Consider the following 25721-nt stretch of genomic DNA (forward strand, 5'->3'; position numbering starts at 1 on the left):
CACTTTAAGATGTTAACATTAACTGGTTGTTAAGCGAACTCTCCATGGTGCTGAACTTCAGGGATATTATGAGAAGAAAAAAAGAAAGCAGCTTTATGTAACCTGTATTTGTGTTTTAATGTTCTGTCTCCAAAAATAAAATTTTTATTTTTAAGATTTAAGTAGCATCACGTACTAATTAGGTTTAAATTACTAATTAAAAAGTTTGTGGTTGGTAAAATATGTTATGTTTTTTTTTGTTTATAAGTGTTTAATGCTCACTGTTTAATGTTTAATGAATCAATCTTTTGATTCATTTGATCAAAACTTACAGTCAAAACTGTAATGTTGTGAAATATGATTACAAGCTTAATGTTTCCTGTTTTAATATATTTTAAAATGTATTTCTGTGATGACAAAGGTGATTTTTCAGCAGCCATTACTCCCATCTTAACTACACATGATCCTTAAGAAATCTTTCTATTATGCTGATTTGCTTTTCAAGAAATATTTATTATTGTTGTTTTTTTGTCAGTGTTAAAAAATACATTCTTTTCAGGATCTTTCATAAATAGAAAGTTGAGCAGAATTTATTTGAACCCTAAATCTTTTCTAACATTATCTTCTCTGTCACTTTTTAATTCAATACATCCTTGCTTAATTAAAATATTAATTTATTAAAATGTATTAAAAGTGTAACTGTTTATACAATGAAAGATACATCCATAGTGTAGCAAGTTTATCTATCTAGAACAGTAATCCAGCCACTAAAACTATTTAGATCTTTACATCTGAAAGAACATTTTCGTATGAGTACATTTTTAACAAAAAATTTGAGCTGCACATTTTTGCTTTTAGATCCTCTTGAATGTCCTGCACTATTATAAGTGCATTGCTGTAAACATTCTTCAGTCTGTAAAACAAGCAAAAATCAAGGCAAAATGATTGTCTGTGGTAATCAACAGCACGCCACTGATGCTGTCCATGGTGCTTAACTTGTTTTAAACCCTTTACTGTAAAAATGGACATTTCTTTCTCTCTCTATCTCTTGGTTTAACTTAAAGTACTGTATTCCCAGCATGCCTTCTACATTGTCCTTTAATGTTTCAAGTTTGAGGCAGTTGTAAGGCGATTCATAGGGAGAAAGTCACATTAAATAAAAAAGAGTGATAAAATTGCTGGCGCCCTCATACATTTCAAAGCTAATGTGACTAGCTGTGCACTAGCAGCACCTGCACACAGACTTGCTGTGGTAATTTGATTGATTTGTTGTGACAGCAGCCAAATAATTGAGAGTGAGAGGTGGTACGAGAGAGTGCGTGTGTGTGTTTGTGTGTGTGTGTCGTGTGTGTGTTTTGGGAGGGTACTCCACATGTTCTCCAGGAAGAGACAAAGATTCTCATCTGCCGCTCACTTTGGATATTGTTCAGTTTTCTTTCCCACTGAGTCTGATGTTGGCTGACTGCATATGACAGTGGCTTAGCCACAAAAATAACACAAATCGTAATGTACACATACGCAGTGAGGTTGGCCCACACATATCCAGGCACTCAAACAGAAAGCACCTCACGTCACAAACGTTAGACATCATTGCACAAAGTACAAATACATTTTACCACATCACACTCAAATGAAGCATGTGCACACACTAGAAAAGTTATTGTTTTACAGCGTGTTGTTTTTGCAGGTTATTTTTTCTGTCAGAATGACATACATAAAACATCATGTCCTTTAGCAGTTTATTTAAACTTAAAAAAAAAAAGAAAGTATAACAGTTTTCAAATATATGACATATTTAAAATGTATAACAAAAATATTAAGCAGAACAACTGTTTTCGACATTGATGATACAAAGAAGAGACATTTTGAACACCAAATCAGCATTTTAGATGGATTTCTGAAGGATCATGTGACACTGAAGAATAAATGAATGGCTACTAAAAAGTCAGCTTTGCTGTCACAGGAATGTATTACAATTTAAAATATATTCAAATATAAAACAGTTTTGAACTGTAGTGTTATTACTGTTTTACTGTATTTTTGATCAAACAAATCCAACCTTGGTGAGTATAAGAAACTTCATTCAAAACATGGGTAAGTTGTACCAACCCCAAACTTTTTAACATTAGTGTATACACTGTACTGTATGTACACATTGTTTAGTTATTTAAGTATTTATGAAATCTATGAATGTCAGGAGAAAAGAAAAAAAGTGTTAGTAATTCCATTTTCATTTGAATGTATGAAGAGAGTTACAGTAGCCTAAAAGAAACAATGATTTAATTATTTTAATATCTATTTTAATAGACATTTACATGTGATTATGTGCAAAATAGCACAATGATTATTCCAACTATGTTCTTTTATCTTATAGATGCGGTTTATAAGTGGCAAATCATGTTTCTTCATTATTAGCCATCAATTAATAAAAAAAAAACTTTTAGTTGTCCGTCACTGAATACAATTGTTAGCTTTAGGCCTACCAAACAAAATAAGACCTAACTGCGTCAGCTGGGCATGTGAAACGTTAAGGGCACGGAGTGTCCTTCGGGTGTCAAGTAAAATCAAGCTGTTAATGTTTGACATATTGGTGGCGTTTGTCATCTTGAAACGGCTTCACCAGCTGCCTGTCCTGCCACATGCTGTTCTGTCCTGCGTGACTGGTGGCATTGTCACTCTGTTTAAACTGAGAAAAGAGTAAAAATCCCTGTCCTCAGAGAAAGAGAGTGAGGAAGAGAAACGGGGGTGGGGGTGTGTGTGAAGGAAGATTGGAAAAGACAATATTAATGGTAATCGGATATGGCTTTGTCCGTTTCGATCGAGGAGGCCACATTGCTTCGGCCCTCCTTTGGTAAAACTGAAAGAGACACACAAGTTGAGACCCAGGATGCAGGGCGGCCCACATATACAGTATGCCTCTGTGATTCTGCTGGGATTTAGCCTCCCTCCACTCATCCATGTTCGATACATATTTTATGGTAATTGCATCAGTCTACAAATAATTGGGAAGTGCCAGTAATGTTTTTTAAAGGAGTGAACTGGCAGTTTTCTCTCCCGATGAAGAACTGGTGCACGGAGGCCTGAAATAACTTAAGCCTCTCAAACTGGCATTAAATTAAACCTATCGTTTAGAGCGCGTTCACCGCGCCTCCTCCTAACCCAACACCCCCCACCACCGCCAAACCGCTGAGACTACAGCTCTCTGGAGGTAGAACATCTGAAGCAAAGCTCCATGTTTGTGCTGGCAGAGTCCAGCCCTGCGCCCATGCTCACTCAGATATGTAATGAAAGAGTAGGAGGCTGCTGGAGTAAGGGATATACATACATCCTGCAAGACTGTTCAGCACACACTAGACTTGGGATTAAAGAAGCTATAAAAGTAATGACGGAAGGAGGTGGAGGAGGGAAGGTTTAGGAAATAATGGAATGAGTAATTGTAAGAATAAAATGTATTTTATTCAAAGAAGTTGTCAAAACTAGATTTATAGATTTGGGTTTAGATGTTTTTCTGTGCGAAAGTCGCTGCCATGATGCTAATGTGTTGTGGATGGTTGCCAGGATGATTGATCATGTGTTCTGAGTGGTATTTAGTGTGCTGCTATATACAGCTGGGTGTTTCTTCAACTTCAACTGGACACTTTATAAAACAAAAAGTGTTTATTTTTTTTTTACAAACTGTCTACTTTTGTTCTTTTTTATTTATGAAAGGCACATTACACTGTCTAGGAAACATATTAGCATGTCTTATTATTTGTATTTGCTATTTTATTAATACTATTGTTTTAATCAGACACAGGGATTCAACCCTGAAATATGAAGAAAAAAAACATTATTATATTTATGATATATAAACAAGGATTGAAATAGTAAAAGAACAATTTAATACTAACACAAATACTACTACATACATTTAAATGCATCATTTGACATTTGGCTGAAATCACACTTGTGGAAAATTTCATGACTTAAAACTCCTGAACTGAATTAAAATGCTAAGAAGTGTAATAAAAATGTAACCTGCAATTATATATATATATATATATATATATATATATATATATAAATTCTTTAAAACAACTATTGCTTTTTTTGATGAACATACAGTTCTTGACTGGAATCAGGTTAGTTAATTGAATATATGTTCCAGTTTGTGAGAATACAAAGTTTGAAAACAAGCAATGTCATTACAGCAGAAATACCAAGAAGTATTTGAGCCTGCACCAGTGTAGGTACCACTAATACTTAGAGCTAGTGGTTTGATAAACCAGACAGGACGAGTTCTGAAGCCCTTGTTTAACTGCTTAAAGCCCAGCCTAGTCATTCAGCACAGAGGTACTGCATTCCTGTTGTAATTTTCGGTACCATGTCCCCTATCTTATTAAAATCCTTACATAGACTTCTGAGACACATTTCATAGGCTTTCTGTTGCCAAGCTCTGGAAATGGAAATTGATTAGTGATTTACATGGTCAGTGAGGGGAGCATGAACTGACGAAACATTGTAAATGAAATATTAGAGTCAGAGCAAGCGGAAGGCGAAAGAGAGATGGTAATCTGTGGGGACTGTTATTCCTGTCTGGAAGAACCGGGTAGCGTTTTTACATTTATCTGGGTTCTGCATGACTCGTAATGCTAATGGTAATTTCATGGGAGTGAAACGGAATGAAAATGGGGTTATCACACTCCACTGACAATGTGTGATTGTGCTCTGTCACAGGACCTCGTAAACCATATTTCATTCTTTTGCGAGTGTGTTTGTGTGTGTGAAGTGCATGTGTGTGTAATATGACTTATGGCTGAAACTCCCCTGCAGTTTACTGTGAGAACTCAAGGTTTTCCCTGAAACAATTAGACTGAAAGCGAGAACAAAATGTGTTTGCGTGGCGATAGAGAACTTGTCACGACCTGTACGCCTTCCCCCTTTGTGAAAAAAAAGTCAAGTTTGGCAAAGTCCAAAAACGCGTAGGCGTTCAAATGAATTTTGCTCTGGCAACTTACGACTTAAAAGAAGAAACATTTTGTCAATAAAGTACAGTGAAATCTCCAAATGAAAACAAGTGTATTGAATGTCCAAAGCGATCAATAGCAACCTCGCAGCTTATCATTGCTGACTTACAACGGAATCAATAAGAAACCTACACAAATCTGGCTTCGTCATTATGACTGTGCCGTTCAATCAATATCTAAAGAATCAGCCTATCAATACACATCACACAGCGTTTTAATACAAGTGCTATAGCTTTCTCTTTTCCTCTTTCGCTTAAGCCGCTGCAGGTATATTAACAATTCAATCCATAGAAACCCAGCAAACTTATTTTAATAAGGATCACTGTTCAAGCCGATAGTGAGTGACACATGGTAAGCGTTTCATTTGTCATTTCATATCAGATGAGACGCCTAAATCTGAGAGGGTCCAGAATTTGACCCTTCGGTCGGGTGAAGGTCTATATCTCAGATAACGCCGCTCGCCCTCCTCTCTCAGAAACACAAGATGCTGTGGTGATTTCTGACACGGCAGATGGTGCTGAAACCAAGCCCTTTTGGAAGCGGCAGACAGGCTAAAAGCTATCTGCGGTTTCTAATTGCCATCTCTGGGCCTAATTACCTTAATTAATAGATGTGCTTTCTGGGGAAGGGCTTCAGATTCAAGGGGCTTCTGTAAGTGTTAAGAGGCCCTAAAAGGCCCCGGAGGAAGACAGGCTGGAGTGTAATGGTCCCTGAGGGCTCCTTGCTGAAAACACAGCAGGCGCATCAGGGTTGGATCATGTAGCCTGTAAGTAGACCACAGACGAGAGAGAAGAGGAGATATTGTCACATTAAACTCCTACATCTTTCACAAACAGGACAGAGTGTTGGACACTGCTGAAGGAGGAGAGGAGGGGGCTGAGGCAAAGAGACACACTCAATGTCTTATTTTGCCCTCAGATATGGAACTTTTCGACCTCTCAATCTTTCTTTCTCCTGTCTTTTTTAATTTCTGTCTGTTCATTGTCGGTTTGTTATTGTTAATATTCTTCTGTATTCTCAGATTTTTATTCTAGGCGTTTCAGAATCATAATATTATGTATTTTATTTGATCACAGAATTCCTACATAATTTACATTTAGAATTTCCAGGCCTGGAAAAATAATTAGAGTTAGTAGTACCCTAGAATTTCACCTAAATTACTACAATTCTAAAACATTGACATTTTTATAAGCAATAATTATTTATTTTTTTAATTCCTAAAATATTTATTTTGGTTAAATTTGGTGAGTCCAGTTTTATAATAATAAATAAACAAATAAATAAATAAATAAATAAATAAATAAATAAATAAATAAATAAATAAATAAATAAAAGATCCTTATGTAATCAATCATGGAAAAGTCATTGAAAATTAGTAATTAAATAGTAATAACAATTAAATTAATAAAAAATTGCTACGGTTTTAATATATAATTCAGTAAAAAAATGGAAATGGAAATAGTAAAGTAATTTAAAGAAACCAAGCTACTGTTATTACTGTACCATGGTACTGCTACTTTTTTTTTTTTTTTTTTTGTAAGCCATTAAATTTTGAAGATGTAAAATGTTAACTGTAATAGTTAAAGAATACTATGGCTTTCATTATAATTTCTACTTTATCCTCTGTATTTTTTTTTTATGTTAAAAAGCTTCCAAAAAGCAATGAAAACCATAATAACTGTTCTATTCTAATTGATTGTATATTTTAGATTTCATTCATTCTGTGAAATTTTGTAAGTTTAAATTTGATCTTTCATTTAAAAATGACTAGCTATATTTTCTACTGAAAATTCTCATTTGAGATATTTAATATTATGATAATGTTCTCTTTTTATTATATTCTCAGAGGCAATGATGACCTTCACTGACAGAAAGTCCACATAATGTGTGCACGTCCTGTGTGCAGTACAGTATTTCATCATGATAAATCTCCTCTCTATGAGCCCTACGTGTGATATTAGCCAAAGCAAGTTCTATTTGCTTTCCCGGCCTGGGCAGTTAATGTCCATCAGCTAATAGGAAATCTGTTGTGCTTCCACACAATCTCTGACCATATTTCTTTCCTCTCATTCTCTCCTTGTTAGTCTTTCCCTCCATCTTTTTTTCTTCTTCTATGATTTCCACCCCCTTCCTTTCCTCCTCCTCCTCCTCCTTCCCATCACGCCCGCTGTCGGTGTCCTGCACGAGCGAGAGATGTGCGCCTGTACGTCCGGGCCGCATATATTTGCTCTGATGATGTATTGTCCTGCTGAGGAGTTTCATTTACTGTGGCTGGCCTCTGCTGAACCTGTTGCTAGTCACTGAGCACGATAAGCGCATAAGTAGCACGCCACTTCATTCATCATGTATCGCTCAGACCACTCATATACCTCATAGGCCATGCAGGAGAGAAACTACTAAACCGGCAGAAAGGATCAGTGTGCTTTTTTTTTTTTTTGAAAAGCTGAGGTCGTAATAAACATCATATGCTTGTTTTTTTTTTTTTTCTCCCCAAAGAGTTTTGCAAGGAAGACTGCTGTTTAAGATGTTGTTGCAAAATGGTTTGCGAGCTCGTGAAATGGTTCATTGTGTGTCAGGGACAACCAAAAAAAAAAAAAAAAAAAAAAACGTGTTGAGCAACGTACACAAATTTGTACGCATTTGATATTTCGGGATAATTCGCGTTTCGAATCAGCGGGTGACTTTTCCAGTCGTGCTTTCTCACGTATTGGGTTTTATTCAAATGCATTAGGAATCACAAGCGGTGTCATGTCACTTAGAGCTCTACGTTTCAACAGACCGGCTGCCCGCGGGCACCGCGCTCTTCTCCCCTTCGTTCGGTAGCACGCAATGCTTACATGCTCCGTGAGACGAGCAAAAGGAATAATTAAAGAGGTGACAGATAGTGCAATAAGGATTTAGGGCAAATCCTGTTGTTTAAAGCCGTTTCATTCCATTGAAATATCTTTTTCTTTTACACACTTTCTCGGAGCCCTGGTTTACGCCCCGAATTGGTTTTTCGGTTACATGCGTACATATTCCGTCTTGTGTTTTCAAAGGCCGAAGCAAAGCACAATTCAGGCAGTGAACAACAAAGACCTTGTGATGTACGCGCATTGTCTTTAAATCACTTCATTTCGACGGCTCTGCCTGCGCAGCCTCGCGCTTATCAACTTAAGGAATGCAGCTGCAGGGCAGAACAACAATGATATAAAAAATGCATTTTTAATAGCAGGCGGAACGGGAGCTCGATCCTCAAATCTGACTTTTCTAAAAAAAATTCTTCGTTTCTAATACGGATGGAATTGCTATCGAAATCAGACTTTAAATGAGGCTGTAATATGATGTGGATGGGCCAATTCTGTGCCGTCGTCCACCTTTCCTCGCTTTAAAAGTGCCCCCTCACTACCCCCCCCCCATGCTTTTACTGTCAGTCAAAGAGCACTCTTTCTCCCTGGCGCATCAGGACCCGGCGGTATTGATTTTTCTACCCACTGAAACCACCTCGTGAGCATAAATTTTGCATTAGACACTAAGGGGAAAGCGGACGGGGGGACAGGACCTCGAGAACTGGGCACATGGGACAGAGAAGGCAGACAGACAAAGATGCTCAGCGCAGGTAATGTTGGTGTGTTAAAGTAAGTGGTGTTTGTAAAAAAGAACCACACTTTGCGTAATATAAAAATATACTTAATTGCAAACTAAATGTATGCTTTTGGACACTTGCATGTTATTTGCAATTAATTTAATGGGTTTTTTCTTTTTAGCTATATAGATTTTTTTACTCTTAAGTGGGATTTTAATACATCTTTATATGTAATTGTAATCATAATTCTGTTTTACGGTTAAAAAAGGTAATTATATTTAAATATTATTTAAACTGAAACGTCTTTGTCATGTGTTCAAATATATTTGTAATTGCACATTTGTAATGATGAACTAGCACATGATAACTTCAAATGTAATATTGAATAACATATAACAAAGTAATCAAAGCATTTTATGTGCTTTAGTATTTAGTAATACATCAATAGTTTAAAGCATGATATGAAAACATATTGTAAGTGCATTAGGAAACAATCATTCGTTTAAGTGGCCTATTATTGCCTTTCTATCATATTATTTGCAAGTACGTTGCTTTAAATTTACTTTGAAGATTTGAAGTTCACATAAAAAACAATTAAGCACATTTCTTGTTTTCATAAGGGGTTGTAGGGATTACCTACCGAGTTTTACTTAAAAATGTCACATTGTGTAAAATGGGTTTTAAATAGGATTTTATGTTTTACTCTAAGAAAGATTGTAAATAAATAGTTTTAACTAGTGAACTTCCACCCAAGGCACTTTCTGAGGCTCAGTAAGAAGTTTTTATCATAAACTCTACTTTTACACCTTGTTCTCTCTGGAAGATGTCCCAGAATTCCTTTAAATCCCCAGCAGAGCCCATAGCAGTAATACACTTTGATCTGACATGCATGTCAGACTGGGGGCTTTGTGGTCTGATCCCAATACGCTGTCCACTTCAGCGCTATAAACACTCAGGGCCTCTCAACTGCAGTCTAACCTCTTTTCCATTTAACATTGTCTGATCCCAAACCAAATCACTGATAGAGAATCATGTAATAATGTCTGAGCTCCACTGTAAGCGCCGGAGATGCCATCTGCTAAAGATGGTACAGATTTTTCTTATTGATTTTTTTATTTTTTTTATTCCAGGCCTTTTCCTTGGAAAACATTTTAGTAAGGTTTTTATTAGTTTTTCAATGGGTGTGAATGCATTTCCAGATAAAGATTATAAAATAATTTGAAATAATTAATGGTTCTGTGGTATATGTGTGTGTGTATTTTATGTACTGTATATATAAAATATATATTTTTCAAAAAAAATAAATAAATAAATGCAACTTTGTTGAGCAGTAGAGACTTATTGTAAAATATGTTTTTTTTAATGTTATTGACTCTAGGGTTTCAAAAGATGGTGTATAAATAAATAGTATTTTCTTTTTAATATGTACACTATATATAAAGGAGACTGGGGTTACTTGTCACAGAGACTATTTTTCAATAGCTATAAAGTTCTGAGTCAAAAGCCCAATTACATTTACATTTAGTCATTTAGCAGATGCTTTTATCCAAAGCAACAATGGAAGCAATCAAAAAAAAAAAAAAAAAAAAAAACATGCAAGTGCTATAACACGTCTCAGTTAGCCTAACTAAGCACACATAGCAAGATCTTTTTTATTTTATAATAAATAAAAAGAAAACCAATAGAATAGAAAAAAACAATAGAGCAAATACACAAATTCCCAAACAATTGTTCTTGATTTTAGTTTCAAACATCTAGTTCAAAATCCCCCCCCCCTTTTTTTTTTTGTCTTTTCAGTTATTTTGTGTTTTAGAACTGTTACTTGCATTAAGTCTTTAAATAATAACATTAAATAATGGCAGCCTTTCATTTTAACAGTTAACCCCTTGAGAGGCATTTAGTGTGTTAACTAGCCCCAATTCTCTCTCTCTCTCTCTCTCTCTCTCTCTCTCTCTCTCTCGTTCTCTCTCTGTTCATATGATTTTGACATTCTTGCTATTCATTCCTGTTTGGTGTTTTCATATTTTCATTATGTGACAATTTTTTTAATATTAGTAATATCCTTAACTAGTTCCCCCCAGCAAATGTTGTCACATGCAAGAACATGATCAGGCATCTCTTGTCGTTCCTTTCACTTGTTTTTACACATCTTTCACTTCCACCACAGCCGTTTCCCGCGAAATTAATTAACTCAGCGTTACTCACTTTGCCCTTGTGACTGGCCTTTAATTCACTGCGAAGCCTGTGTGTGTGTGACTTCATTTCTCTGTCACTATTATTTCGAAAGTGACCTGCATCATTACAATTTAGTAAAGTGTACTGTTTTTAGCATCAGTCCCTTTACCAGGTCTTTAACAGGATTAACATGTCAATCAATAAGATGCACATAATAGATTTTGCTTTTTAATTGTCATTAAACCTGTCTGTTACACACAATGAGCAATGTTTCCTATAATCTAACTGACACAGCTCAGTCTCAGATGCTCATGTTGTTGTATTTGTTAGGTGGAAGCTCGAAAGAAAGGGGTGTTGTATGGCATCCCGTATTAATGAGAAAGGTGGATACTCTGCTTTGCCCTGTACATTCTCTTCGACACTAGAAACAAAAATAGTGCCATCACCCTGTCGGTTCTTGATGACCTCTGCGCTGACCTCTGACAATCAGGCGCTCCATGCTTCACACACACCCACACACACTTACACACATCAAACCCACGACAGCTGATTTTTACACTGGGAGTTTGGCGCACACACGTATACCGGGTCACTGAGGTGAGAGGAATGAGCTTCTGTTAAACACAGGCGTCTCTGTGATCTGTTCTGGAGAATTCTGTTTGCTGCCACTTTGCTTGAGTTCTGGTCGGTCTCAAGAAGAAGAGAGGAAGAAAAAAAGTACTAAATTGGAGTGGCTTCAGGTGCAGGGAGGAAAAACAGAGCATCCGTACGTCAGGCAGGTCACAGAACCTGTCAGGACGGGCCTCGGCTTCATTTGTGAGCCCGTTGAGAAGGTTGCCAGGTATTATTTAATAACCATGAACTTTTGAGGGTCTGACAGGCTTTATATGTCTCCTTTTTACTTTAGCTTATTGAAAAAAATGAATTAAATAGGGAGGTAATATACCTGTTCATTTATTTTTTAATATGACGTGATTTGAATGTATTATGACCTTTAAAAGAGAAAAGGAAAGGCATACTGTATATAGTGTGCTATAAATAGTTGCTTTCTCCAAAGGCAGTGCATTTATTATTCATTTTTATTATAACGATGTTCGAGCCATACTAACACAGTGCTGAAGTATTTTCTAATTAAGTAAACTTGTGAAAAATATATTAACAATAATAATTAAAATAAAATAATAATAATACTAATATAGACATTTTGTAAAAAAAAAAAAAAAAAAGGATGTTGTGAAAAAAAAAACTTCCACAGTAAATAAAATTATTTTACATAAGTTTCACACACTCACACATGCATGCACACACAGATTACATGGAAAATAATAATAATAATAATGTACGCTACTTTTCAGGAATTCAGGATCACTAAGATTTTGTAATGCTTTTGAAAGAAGCCCACCAAGTCGGCATTCATTCGATTAAAAAATACAGTAAGAACACTAATGTACATTTAAACAGAAATATTACTACAGCTTTAGATAACTCTTTTCTGGTTGAATATATTTTAAAACACTGTTTATTCCTGTGAAGCTGAATTTTCCGCAGCCATTTCTTCAGTGTCACATGATCCTATAAATCATTCTAATATGCTGATTTGGTGCACAAGACACTATTTTAAGTATTGACAACAGATAGATAGATAGATAGATAGATAGATAGATAGATAGATAGATAGATAGATAGATAGATAGATAGATAGATAGATAGATAGATAGATAGATAGATAGATAGATATACTGTATATAATTTTATGTCGCAACCCTCTTATTCTACACTTTTAGTTGAATGACAAATTATGGGCGACAAATATCTATTTGAGAACGTATGAGAACTGCTAGATTCAACACATTACTATAGTGTCCCAGCATCCTTGAATTTTCTTCATTCTAGATGCGTGAAGTAAATACTGCTTTCTCTATCTACCATGGGAAGCCACTGTACATTTTCCAGTGGAACTGAATAGAACAGTGCAATTGTTGCCATTATTACACGTGTTTGTCATTATGCAAGAAAGAAAGAGAGTTAGTGTTTTTTCCAATAAAGTCAAGGCCGCAGTTGAATGTGCTCTTGAGTGCACATGAGATCCAGGCTGGGAACCAAATTCATACCATCGGGTGTTATGTTATCATTGTTCAGGGGGTTATAGAGGATGCCTTTTATTCTGTCATGCTAAAGTGTAATCTGCTGTTTACTTAGTTGGAGTGTTCATATGAACAGAACACAAGGACGTGGAGATCAGATGACGCTTTAGCATGCTAGTATAAAAGTCATACGTTCGTGTATGTATTGCGTTTCAATGTATTCAGACCTTAGCAGCTCTGTTATTTCTATTGCTACTTACTCTTAAGCTCAAGGTCTGCTTCATCTTTTCCGCGCAGCGAGACCGGGTCTGTTTAAAGGAGAACGGAAGGTTAGCAATGTTTCGTAACGAGATGACAGAGTTTATAAAGCACTCGCTCTCAACCACAGTTTTACCTGCAGTGCTGCCCATATAATAGGGCCACATGGGGCTTCTCTCTCTCTCCGTCTCTCTATTTGTTTTCCTTTTCTTTATATTCTTTTGTTGTTCTGTCTCTTTCTCCGGTCTCACGACTGCTGCGGGAGGAGACCCTCCCATCGCCTTTGATCTTCCCCTTGGTTTCGATAATATTTTTGACAGGATTCAGGCTTTCTCTTTTCTTCATCCTTTTTTTCTCTGTCCTCCTCCTATTCCTTTTCACTTATTTTCTACTTGTAGAAGCCCGCTCGGCTCCCTCTATAGTCGTGCGGTGGAGCGCCACATATGTACGCCCTGTCAAGGCCTGCGAGACAACTTGCCCCAACATTTCAAGCGCGAATTGGACTCTTGGAATTTTCCCCCGGCTCAGATGATATATATAATTCATGCTGGGGTGTGAGAGCGGTGTCAACGTGTCAGGCGATTGAAGAAATGTAAAAGTGGGCTGTTTACTGGTCGAGAGACACTCTTTTTTTTTTCTTTTCTTCTCGGAGTAGAGGAGAGAGGGCTTATGGTTCATCAAAACCTTGCCTGCCTGTCCGGCTGTGATGCACGGGTAGCCACGCTAATCAAAGAAACGTCAGCACCAATGTGTTTTCTTAGTTATCTTCTGGAACAAAAAAATGTGCTGGTTTTAATTATTCATCCGCATCAATTAATTATGGACACATCTTGTCAAGTACGCTGTGCACAAACACATGCTTGACAATACATTACAAGTCTCGCTTTGTAGCTAAGCATCGATCCATTGTTCAGCTCTTTTGTGATTTATTTTGGGGATGTTTATACTTTGCTAAAAAATACTGCAAATCAGAACAAATGACCCCTGATGTTAGAAAACTAGATTAAATCTATTGATTTAATGGTAATTAATTTATTGTTAATTATTGTTGATTTATTAATGTATTTATTTATTCACAATTTTATATGTGTGTGTGTGTGTGTGTGTGTGTATGTGTGTAGATACTTAATGCTGTTCTTTCCACATTTGAAGCCACATTTGATCTTCAAATATCTTGATTTTATTTTAATATACAAATATCTTGTCAATTAGAACATATGGCTTAGAGGATAATTATCGTAAATATCCTAAATAATATTTACTTAAAAGTAAAAGATATCTTCAGAGGATTCATTGTTATAATGTATTACAAGATATATATATGTGGTAATATATATACATATATATATATATATATATATATATATATATATATATATATATATATATATATATATATATATATATATATACAGTATTGTTCAAAATAATAGCAGTACAATGTGACTAACCAGAATAATCAAGGTTTTTCGTATATTTTTTTATTGCTACGTGGCAAACAAGTTACCAGTAGGTTCAGTAGATTCTCAGAAAACAAATGAGACCCAGCATTCATGATATGCACGCTCTTAAGGCTGTGCAATTAGTTGAATTAGTTGAAAGGGGTGTGTTCAAAAAAATAGCAGTGTGGCATTCAATCACTGAGGTCATCAATTTTGTGAAGAAACAGGTGTGAATCAGGTGGCCCCTATTTAAGGATGAAGCCAACACTTGTTGAACATGCATTTGAAAGCTGAGGAAAATGGGTCGTTCAAGACATTGTTCAGAAGAACAGCGTACTTTGATTAAAAAGTTGATTAGAGAGGGGAAAACCTATAAAGAGGTGCAAAAAATGATAGGCTGTTCAGCTAAAATGATCTCCAATGCCTTAAAATGGAGAGCAAAACCAGAGAGACGTGGAAGAAAACGGAAGACAACCATCAAAATGGATAGAAGAATAACCAGAATGGCAAAGGCTCAGCCAATGATCACCTCCAGGATGATCAAAGACAGTCTGGAGTTACCTGTAAGTACTGTGACAGTTAGAAGACGTCTGTGTGAAGCTAATCTATTTTCAAGAATCCCATGCAAAGTCCCTCTGTTAAAAAAAAGACATGTGCAGAAGAGGTTACAATTTGCCAAAGAACACATCAACTGGCCTAAAGAGAAATGGAGGAACATTTTGTGGACTGATGAGAGTAAAATTGTTCTTTTTGGGTCCAAGGGCCACAGGCAGTTTGTGAGACGACCCCCAAACTCTGAATTCAAGCCACAGTACACAGTGAAGACAGTGAAGCATGGAGGTGCAAGCATCATGATATGGGCATGTTTCTCCTATTATGGTGTTGGGCCTATTTATCGCATACCAGGGATCATGGACCAGTTTGCATATGTTAAAATACTTGAAGAGGTCATGTTGCCCTATGCTGAAGAGGACATGCCCTTGAAATGGTTGTTTCAACAAGACAATGACCCAAAACACACTAGTAAACGGGCAAAGTCTTGGTTCCAAACCAACAAAATTAATGTTATGGAGTGGCCAGCCCAATCTCCAGACCTTAATCCAATTGAGAACTTGTGGGGTGATATCAAAAATGCTGTTTCTGAAGCAAAACCAAGAAATGTGAATGAATTGTGGAATGTTGTTAAAGAATCATGGAGTGGAATAACAGCTGAGAGGTGCCACAAGTTGGTTGACTCCATGCCACACAGATGTCAAGCAGTTTTAAAAAACTGTGGTCATACAACTAAATATTAGTTTAGTGATTCACAGGATTGCTAAATCCCAGAAAAAAAAAAAATGTTTGTACAAAATAGTTTTGAGTTTGTACAGTCAAAGGTAGACACTGCTATTTTTTTGAACACACCCCTTTCAACTAATTGCCCAATTGCACAGCCTTAAGAGCGTGCATATCATGAATGCTGGGTCTCATTTGTTTTCTGACAATCTACTGAACCTACTGGTAACTTGTTTGCCACGTAGCAATAAAAAATATACTAAAAACCTTGATTATTCTGGTTAGTCACATTGTACTGCTATTATTTTGAACAATACTGTATATATATATATATATATATATATATATATATATATATATATATATATATATATATATATATATATATATATATTACCACAATGGCCATTTTTATTTTAAATGTAATTTTAAATATAGTACAATGACCTCTTATGTGTCAAAAGATCAAAGGAATTTAGATTTCTCATTGCATGACCCCTTTAAAATATACCAAAAGTGAGCTTTATGCTTATATATATATATTTATATATATAAAGTAATAACTAACGTTTTCTGGGAAAACATCACAAAAATATGGAAATTATTATTATTATTATTTTAATTGTATTTTTGTGGTGTGCGTGAGCAGGATCATTTTAGAATCATGATACCTTTTGGTAATATGGTTGTCAGTCACAAAACTGTGTGGATTCAACACCTAAATGGGTTCAAATATTGAGATATTGCAGTGAGATATCATCTTAGTGCCACCAAAGGAGAACATCTTGGTCTATTTCTGTAGTAACTCCAAAATAATGGTGCCCATAAAATGTGTGTGACATCTTGGCTTTAAGTGCATTGCAGAAGAAACATCTCTGTTTGATGACTTCACAGCGAAGAGTTCATTATCAGAACGTTGAGCAGAGGTCAGGCATCTGTCTGAAAAACGTTCAAACAGAAGATCACATTGATTCCTTCTGATGTGTTATAGCAGTCTGTTTTTCAGTGTTGGCATTCATAATGTGTACGGATAATATGAGTTGACTTTTTTTGGTACGTGAATCATAATTCAGTAAGTGTAGGAATAAGGCTGATTTTGACACAAACATGAATGGAAGAGTCTCCTTTAAGAGTATAACCTAGGCCGTCTCGTTCTGTCATGGAATTTGTAAGTGAAGTCCAACTCAATATATAGGTATTTTAGAAATATTATATATTGTATAATTTTTTTTATAAACAAAAATCTTAAAAAAACAAAAATCTAACAAAATTGATTAAAATAATTTAAAATAAAAAAATCTCCTTATTTTCTTATCTAAAAAAATTATAATATTATATTATACTATTATAATGCTATATAATGTACTATATACAGTTTAATAATGCATTTTTGGCTGGTTTTCAAAAATAAAGAATAATTACCATTAATACAGTAATTTCATCTTTAAAATTAATGAGTTGTCATCCTGTTACTGTTACGCAAACGTCAATTTTCCTGTTTGTAGCTCTAAGGGCTTTTTAAAGCGGAGAGGCACATTTAAGAAATGCAGTGAATTACTTTAAATGATGTCTAAGAGTCCTCAAGATAAGATGGAGGATGTTCTCTGACTATGAAAGAATGGAACAACTTTTTTTTTTAAAGGACGGTTCTTACCTCAGATGCTTCTTGAAGTCTTCTGCTTGGGCTGTTCAATAATTACAATGTACCAGAAAAGATACTATGTAATGGCCAGCAATCAGTGATGCTTCTGCAATTACAAGCTAAGGAAAGGACTAAGTGGTACAAGCACCATCTTATTGTCCAGGCCAAGGGTTTATTTTTATTTGTAATCATTATTTTTGTGGTTAAATACATGATGCTTGTCTTGTTGAAGGTAATTCATTTATTTATTTATTTTAACTATTATTGTTGTTTTATAAATACTTGCAAAGATCATGCAAGAAATAACATCTTCCTCTTTTTTTTTTCTCATCACAGCTACCTCATCCCTAAACTCTCAGCTCCAGCATCTTCAACAGCTCCAACAGCTTCAGCATCACCAGCAACAGCATCATCATCATCAACAGCAGCAGCAGCAGCAACAACAGCAGCAACGAGAACGAGAGCAGCGTGAAAGAGACCAACAACGAGAACGCGAACGCGAACGTGAACGTGAACGTGAACAGCACCAACAGCTCTGTGGTCCAACGCATCTCCAGCCACCTAGCCATCATCAGCTCACTCCTCCGATCCAGTCACAAGTCTCTGGACCTTCTCCAGGCTCTGCCTCCATCTGTACCTCCTCCAATCATAGTTCAGCCCAGCCTCCTCAGTCTCCGCCCCCTCATAGGCAAAACCAATCACCAGCTCACAGCTTGCCATCACCTGTCACACCTCCTCTGCCACTACAGGTAATATTAAAATATTTTATTTTATTTTATTTTATTTTATTTTATTTTGTAACTGGGTGAATTTACTAAACACTTCCCCTTTAATATAATAACCACACTTTCCTGCATTTATGTTATTTTGCATTCAGCATTTTTATTTTTTATTTTAAATCATTAAAGTAATGGGACAAATTCACATAAAATGATAAATAATAAAAAAAAGAACTACATTGTTCTGCATTATTTTATTTTATTTTACAAAATTAAAGTGATGGGAGAAATTCAATCAACACTTCCCATTTAAAATAATAACTGCTTTTTTTCTGCATTTATATTATGACAGACCAATATTTTAGGTTGTTTTGAGCTACACAAAAAAAAAAAGGAAAAGGAACAAAACCTTTAATGTGACATCAAAATAAATTCCTCATATTTCCTCATAATTCCTCAGACAGCCGTAGCCAGCAACCTTTCTTGTATTGCTCCTCACCCAGTTCACCTCTTGTTTACACACTAAAAGTGAAGTTATTTAAAGCTGTAATATAAGTTGACTCGTGATGGGGAGCAGCTCCAGAGTGCTGCTTGGCATGGGGGCAGTTGAGACCGATCGACTCAATGTAATGACCCCTAAATATGATGTCGCCTCACTTAAAGAACTCATTCTTCTACATTATTCACAACATGTCTGGAAGAATGGAGCTCTGGAGTGAGACGAGGTCTAGGATGAATGTTAGAGAATGGGGCAGTAATTCAATTGAATGATTGAATCTGTCTGGGGAAATCTAGGATATTACAAATATTGTTTCTGGAGGAGGTGCCCGTTTGCCAAGCTTGTCCCTGAAAAAAGAATGAAAATTGAAAGTTTATTGTTAAGAGTTTATACCAGCCATCTTGCTAGCGACAGCAATAGACTATTATTGGAAATGAAGAGCTGCGGAATATTGAATTACGAGTAATGATGCTTTTGGTGTAACTTCATTTGAAACAATTTTATGATAATCACTTATTGACATGTTGTGAAAATGTATATGCAGCCGACTGAACCAGATTAGTTTTCAAAATATTTTATCTTTTTCAAATGACATCTTGCATTGGGAAGTCCAAAGAACCATATGCCAGTGCTAGCTGGATAAGATGAGTTTGTTGATATTTTATTTCGTTATCTGTTATTGTCATGCAGGCTTATAAAATTGAAACAAACCCCACAGATGGCAAACATGAATTGCTGTTGCTTCAGATAGCTAATGAGTTTTAAAGGGGCCATGTCATATAAAATTTGCCTTGATCCGACATTTTCATTAATAAAAAAGCTTTTTTGACAATGAAAATTTAACTTTCAGTTCTCAAAACTTCCTCAGAATTAGCATTTATTGAAAATAATCTGCAAAAAATACTGCATCATTAGTTATGGTCTTGACCCCTTCCAATTTTCACACAGCTTGTGTGTTTTTTAAGTAACAAATATAAGTGATATTTTCATATCTCACTCTTTTAGTGTGTCTGTCTATCCATCTGTTCTTCCTCTTCCTCTTCTCATCTGGCTGTCTGAGTCGGTCACTAATAACATGCCCTCTTCCCTACATGTCCCAGTGGTTTCATTTCGGTTTGAGAGAGGCCAGGGTCGCCTCTCCATCCTTCCCTGCATTCATCAGCGTCACAGCCCTTATTGCTCTGTGCTGTACCACAACCCCACTTCCCCTTCCCCCTTTTTATGGCTGCCATCAGTTTAGTCATTTATTTCACCTTCTGTCCCTCTGCCCAGCCTGTATACTCACCAGCTGGATCCTATGGGCCCCCACACTTAATGGTCTCCAGAGCCCAGAACTAGTGGTTTCCGAGGGATTCTTTACGAAAGGCCAGCCATATATTTCTTCATTTGCAGTTGAAGCACACCTGATTTGATCTGTCAAGTTATCATCAAGCCTTTCTAAAACATGATTCAGAATAGAGTAAATGGAAGGGAGTGGCAGTGGGCCCTGCAAAAGCTTGGCTTTAATGCATGATGTTGCAACTCTCTGACTAGATGCATCTTCAGGTCTATATATAAATATAAATGTAATATACATGTATAGTGATAGATGAAGGTCATGTAGGTGTTTTGTAATTGTGTCTGTTGTAAGGGATAATGTAGAGTCAGCTCATCAGTATTGCAAAAAAATAGTGGTTAAAAATTGCTTATAATTCTTAAAATGCTTATACATTATTCTGCTTTTTACATGGCTTTTAAAAAAATAAATGAATATTGATACACAGCTCACAAAGTCAGTTAAATGAATTTAAATTACCTTAAATAATTTTCAAAGTCAGAAAAAAGATCTTTGATAGTATTGTGACAATCTAAGGAGCATCTTTCTAAAGTTGAAATACTACTTTAAACCAAGGCAAAAACTGCATTTGGAACCAGGACAGAGCCTTGAGGAACACCCTTCACTTAGGGGTGTGTTATTTAAACTTCTCTACTGGTTTTTAAATATTAGGACTTTCACTTACCAAGGTTTTTACCAAGGCGAAACTGCTTGAGGACCCAGGACAAAGTCTCGAGGAATACTCTTCACCTAGGGTGTGTTGAAAGAGCTTCTATGTATAGGTTTTTGAGCTGTAATTTTTGATTTTATCCCAGTGGTCCATGATTAGATTTTAATACTAAGAGTTATTTGTGATTATCTTGTTAATCCAAAGAGAGAGTGGCATGAGACGAAAGACGACGGCATGATTACCTTGCCCTTCACTGTGTGAGAGTGAGAAAAAGAGAGCGATAAGTGTGCATGTATGATTGTGTGTCAGGAGGGGTTTGAAGTTCCCGCTTCATGGGGGTCCACATTACCACTTAACCAATGTTGCTGTGTGTGTGTGTGGCAGGGTTTGCAGGCCGACTTTCCTGTGGGGCTTAAGTTGTAATTGGGCTTATGTTTATGTCTGCTTGAAAGTTATAGCATACGCCACCAGAGTGCTGTTACTAGCCGTTAGGGACAACCACAGTTAGATATTGCGAACACCTAGAGAATTTTGGGAATGTGTATTTCCAGGATCTGTCATAATTATCCCTTCTGGTCACACAGGTACCTCCCCGCCCTCTCAGTTCCCTTGCCTCCCATTCCTCTCTTTGGGTGTAATCATTTTAGTAAGGTAGGGCAGACAGGTCTCCTATTATCTGAAGACACCTAAAGGCCCCAATAGAGGCCTTCTGTTGCTGAACTGACAACATGACAGCGTGTTAGCATCCCACTCTGATAATACCACAGTCAGTGTGTCCAGTGTACGAAGCTAAGTGCTCACCGCCTGGACTCTTTCTCCCTCTGTCTCTCTCTCATTGTTCTTGTCTTTGTCTTTTTTTTTATTGGTCAAAAGTTCAGACAGGTGTTTTTTTTTTTTTGTAAGTCTCTGACCCTGAACTTAGTACATTTAGACAGTTAAATTTTATGATTTTCCAGTAACATTTTTCTGTAGCCAGTATTGTTTTTACACTGATTTCAGTGGAGATTCATGCTTGTTTCATTATTTTAATCTAACTACAGTCTAACAAAAGTAGCATGAATTAGCAACAGCTACTAAGCCTGTATTTGGATGAATGTGGTAGCATCATTTAAACTTATAAATCTATTGTAACAAGTGCTGTCAAACGATTAATTGTGATTGATGGTATCCAAAATGAAAGTTTTGTTTGCATACTGTGTGTACTGTGTATATTTATTATGTATTTATAAATACACATACATACAGTATATATATTTAGAAACTATTTACATGCATTTGCATGTATATAATTGTATTTATATTATTTATATTACAGATAAATATATTTAATATTAAAATATTTTTCTTAAATACATACATGTATATCTGTGTGTTAATAAAGACATAGTACACATATTATGTAAAAAAAAAACTTTTATTTTGGACGTGTTTGACAGCACTAACTGTAACATATAATAAATAAAATAAATAACAAACTAGGAATAAACTGTTCATCAACTTTTTATTGAATCAAACTGATTTACTACAAAATACTATCTATTAACTACTACAATCTATTAACTAATCTACTATTTCTTCAAAAAAGTACTCTTTAAACAATTTTAAGCAGGAAAATGAATTGATTTGGAAAATGAATGAGCAGGAAAATGAATTGAATTGAATCGTCAGCCTACCTAAAAAAAACAAAAAAAACAATGCCCCTATGTTATTCTGACCATGTATAACTTTCTTTTCTCTGTGGAACACAAAATATTATGTTTCGAATAATGTCTCTATGGTTTTCAGACCCAGGTGATTTTATTTTATTTCAAAATATCTTCTTCTGTGTTAGTGCCGTTCCTATTTCTGTTTAGCTCTCACAACACTGTTATGAAAATATTACTATCACAATAATTTAATCCCAAAATTGAAAAACTTCCTTTCTGGGAGGTAGAGACAGGCTGTTGTGACGACAGCCAGACGGTGGAGATTATGAAATTTGCCTAAGTGTGTTAATTGGCTGATTAGCGGGGTGGCTGGATTTGCAGGTGCTGATTGATTGGAGCGACAGGGTTTCTCCACGCTGAGGGGACTCGGGGATTTGAGGAGGAGGGGGCAGCTCGGTGGGCAAGCCGGTTACACCGGAATTGATCTTAATTAGATCTGAGAGACCTGCCACAGCAGAATGGTCACAGCGATTAAAATGAAAAACAGGAGAAATTACTGATCAAATTAATCATAATGTCAGCCTACAGCTGTAGGTCTGCTGTAATTTGCCACTCCACTGGCTTACATCAGCCCTGAGCCACACGCACACACTGATCTGTGCACAGAGAAAGAGAGAGAGGAGAGCAGGGCAGACCATCCACACACACACACACACACACACACACAGCCAAGGCGTACTGATATAGGCACATATACAGTATATCAACTCATGTTGTGATGATTTTGTGGCAAATGGTTGAACTGCCTTTTGTGGAAACTTTGATACATTTTTTTTTTTCAGAATTCATTGATGAATGTAAATTTTCAAAGGAACATAATTTATTTAGAGTAGATTTTTGTAAATACATAAATGTATTTACTGTCACTTTTTGGATCAGTTTAATGCAGCCAATTTCACAGCAAGTAAAACTACTATTCATGGTTCGTTCACTAACAGACCTTGACCTTGCCATTGTGTCTGCCTCCATGGTTCCAGGGCAGACAGGAAGACACAGAGAGAGAGAGACAGGGGAAACAATAAGGGTACAAAGAGATCTCCTGTCTGGGTGTTTGTCTGTATGGTCTTAGCCAAAGGGTCAAGGTACAAAGCTACGCCATTCTGATGACGAAAACATGTTCATTACTGGCAATTTTCAGATTTTCTTAATTTAAAAAAATTAAAAAAAAAACTTTTTTTTAAGTAATTTAAAGCCATAGTTCACTCAAAAATAAGCTAAGCCCATTCACATAAGAAAATGCATGAAATTCAAATTTTGTACATCCACGTGATTCTGAATCTGCGTCACCTCAATAACTACCATTGAGACAGCAGTAACGGACTGTTTTCTCCAGGTACTGTACATGGACCTCGGGCCACCTCGGGCTTAGCTGTCTCTCTTCTTTCTCTCAGTCAGAGTGGCAGTAAGGGTCTGCCCGGACCCCCGACCCAAAGTCTTACAGCAGTAATTACAGGCTACTGCCTGGTATTCAGCCAACGGCAATTTACTGCCTCAGCGTATGGACGACTCACCCCTGTCTCCTCTAGCTCTCTCCGTTTTGCTCTTGCATTCCTAACTTTCATCGCTCTCCCCTTTCCCTCTCCCCTGACCCCTTTTCTGTCTCTCTCACTCGTTCATACTTTTTCTCAACCTCTCTAGACTGTACTGCACCCTTACTTGTCCATCTTTTACCCCCGCTTTCTCTCCCACTTGCCCATTGCTCTAAGACACACCCCTCCTGATGTACTGATGTGTGCCACGGGAGCCTCAGACCCACGAGTGCTGCAATTATGCCTCGTCCTTTCTATTCTCTGCTCCTCTCTTCTCTTCTCCTTTCCTCTCATCTACCTCCCTCTATCTTTGTCCATTCTCCGCCATTCCCCAGCAATCAGCCATCATTATAGCTTGCTCCTGAAACCCCATCCCTGCCAAGGTCAGGCGCCCTTCCAGCGCACATATGCTCATGTACAGACACGTATACACACACATGCCAGTTTTGTCTTTCCTAATGCCCCCCTAAAAATATGTTTTTTGTCTCTCTCAGGTACAACCCCTTTATTATAATAAAACAGCATAAAGACTTAAAGGTTATCTAAAAGAAAGTTTTTCTGTAATTTTTCAACTGCTTTTTAAAGCAACACCCCAACCACTTGTCAACAGAGAGCACTTTTCACAATCTAATCAGTTCTGATTGGATAAAAAAAAAAAATTATATATATATATATTGCATTTCACTTGTTAGAGTTTCTAGAGTGCATAATAAAACTATGCAGTGTTTCATGTTGACATTAATAATGTGTGCAACATTTTTCTGTGCAACGGGCTGCCTAAAGAGTGTGTAATTAGGTTGTAGGATTATTTAACATAGGATTCTTTTATTGTGTTTTGTTAGATCTTAACACAGTCCTTCCTATGGAGCAGAAGTTTATTTTAATCGCAAATAAATATTTAACCTCTGTTCTGTTTTAATTTTTCCTTTCCTCACTTGTTTTATCAATGCTCTGTATGGTCTCTCTTCGATCTCTTCTATTTCTTCTTCTTCTTCCTTCTCCCCCTCTCTCTCACTCTCTCACTCACTCATTAATGCAGCCCAACAGACAGCCCTTCTTAAGAAGGCAGAAAATTGCCTTACATAACGAAACTCCCACTATATGAAAATACAAATGTGCACTGGTGACTGAAGCAGAAAATAAGACTATTGCCCATCAACAGCAGCACAGCGTTTGGTATGAATAATTATAAAGCATGTGATGCAGCCAGTGAGGAAAATCTGGGTGCTGAAAGCAAAGCAACTTTTTATTTACCTAAAATGAGGGATTATTTTCAGAAAAGAAAAAAAGAAAGAAAAGAAAAGGCAGCACAAATAAGAAATAAAAGACTTCCAACTGTAGATATTTGGATATGACAATTTGATATTTACAATAAGTAACTTAATATATTCTGCATATTTAGAGTAACTGGTTAACTGGTTAAAAATCCATTATGATTATAAGAATAAATAATAATAATATTAACTTCTTTTTTACCACAGGGGAAAAAAAAACTTGATTTAATTTAAAGAATTTATTATTACCAATTTTTAATGTTTATTTTACAGTTTTGGATATGCTCATATTTCCCATCCTAGTTGATAGAGGCTGTACATAATTCTATGAGTAAAAAAATTCAAATAAATAAATATTCATGGTAATATCAGCAAGTTGGCATCTAAATGAAATGTTATTGAGGGAATTAACTGTTTTTCTGTCGCTTCATCTCTCTTTCTCTCTCTTTTACTAAATAATAGGGGTGATCTTCAAGGTTCTGTCCTGGGCCCTATTCTGATAAGTTTTTTTTTCTTAGACAACTCCTTCTACAACTCTTCCTTGCTATAATATTTATGCCTGCATCACCCTCTCCTTCACAAA

At 36.2% G+C, this 25721-nt stretch overlaps 1 protein-coding gene across 2 annotated transcripts in view; it reads left to right on the forward strand.

Moving 5' to 3' along the window:
* Nucleotides 1-25721, forward strand: part of LOC113042347 (POU domain, class 6, transcription factor 2-like) — a 94336-nt gene that overhangs the window by 35251 nt on the left and 33364 nt on the right. For both annotated transcript variants that reach the window (XM_026201143.1, XM_026201144.1), the window contains exon 5: nt 17763-18175. In XM_026201143.1, coding sequence (XP_026056928.1) covers nt 17763-18175 — 413 coding nt within the window. The remainder of the gene's footprint in view (nt 1-17762; nt 18176-25721) is intronic.

The sequence above is a fragment of the Carassius auratus genome, chromosome 24, assembly GCF_003368295.1.
Source record: "Carassius auratus strain Wakin chromosome 24, ASM336829v1, whole genome shotgun sequence".
In the NCBI taxonomy this organism is placed as follows: domain Eukaryota; kingdom Metazoa; phylum Chordata; class Actinopteri; order Cypriniformes; family Cyprinidae; genus Carassius; species Carassius auratus.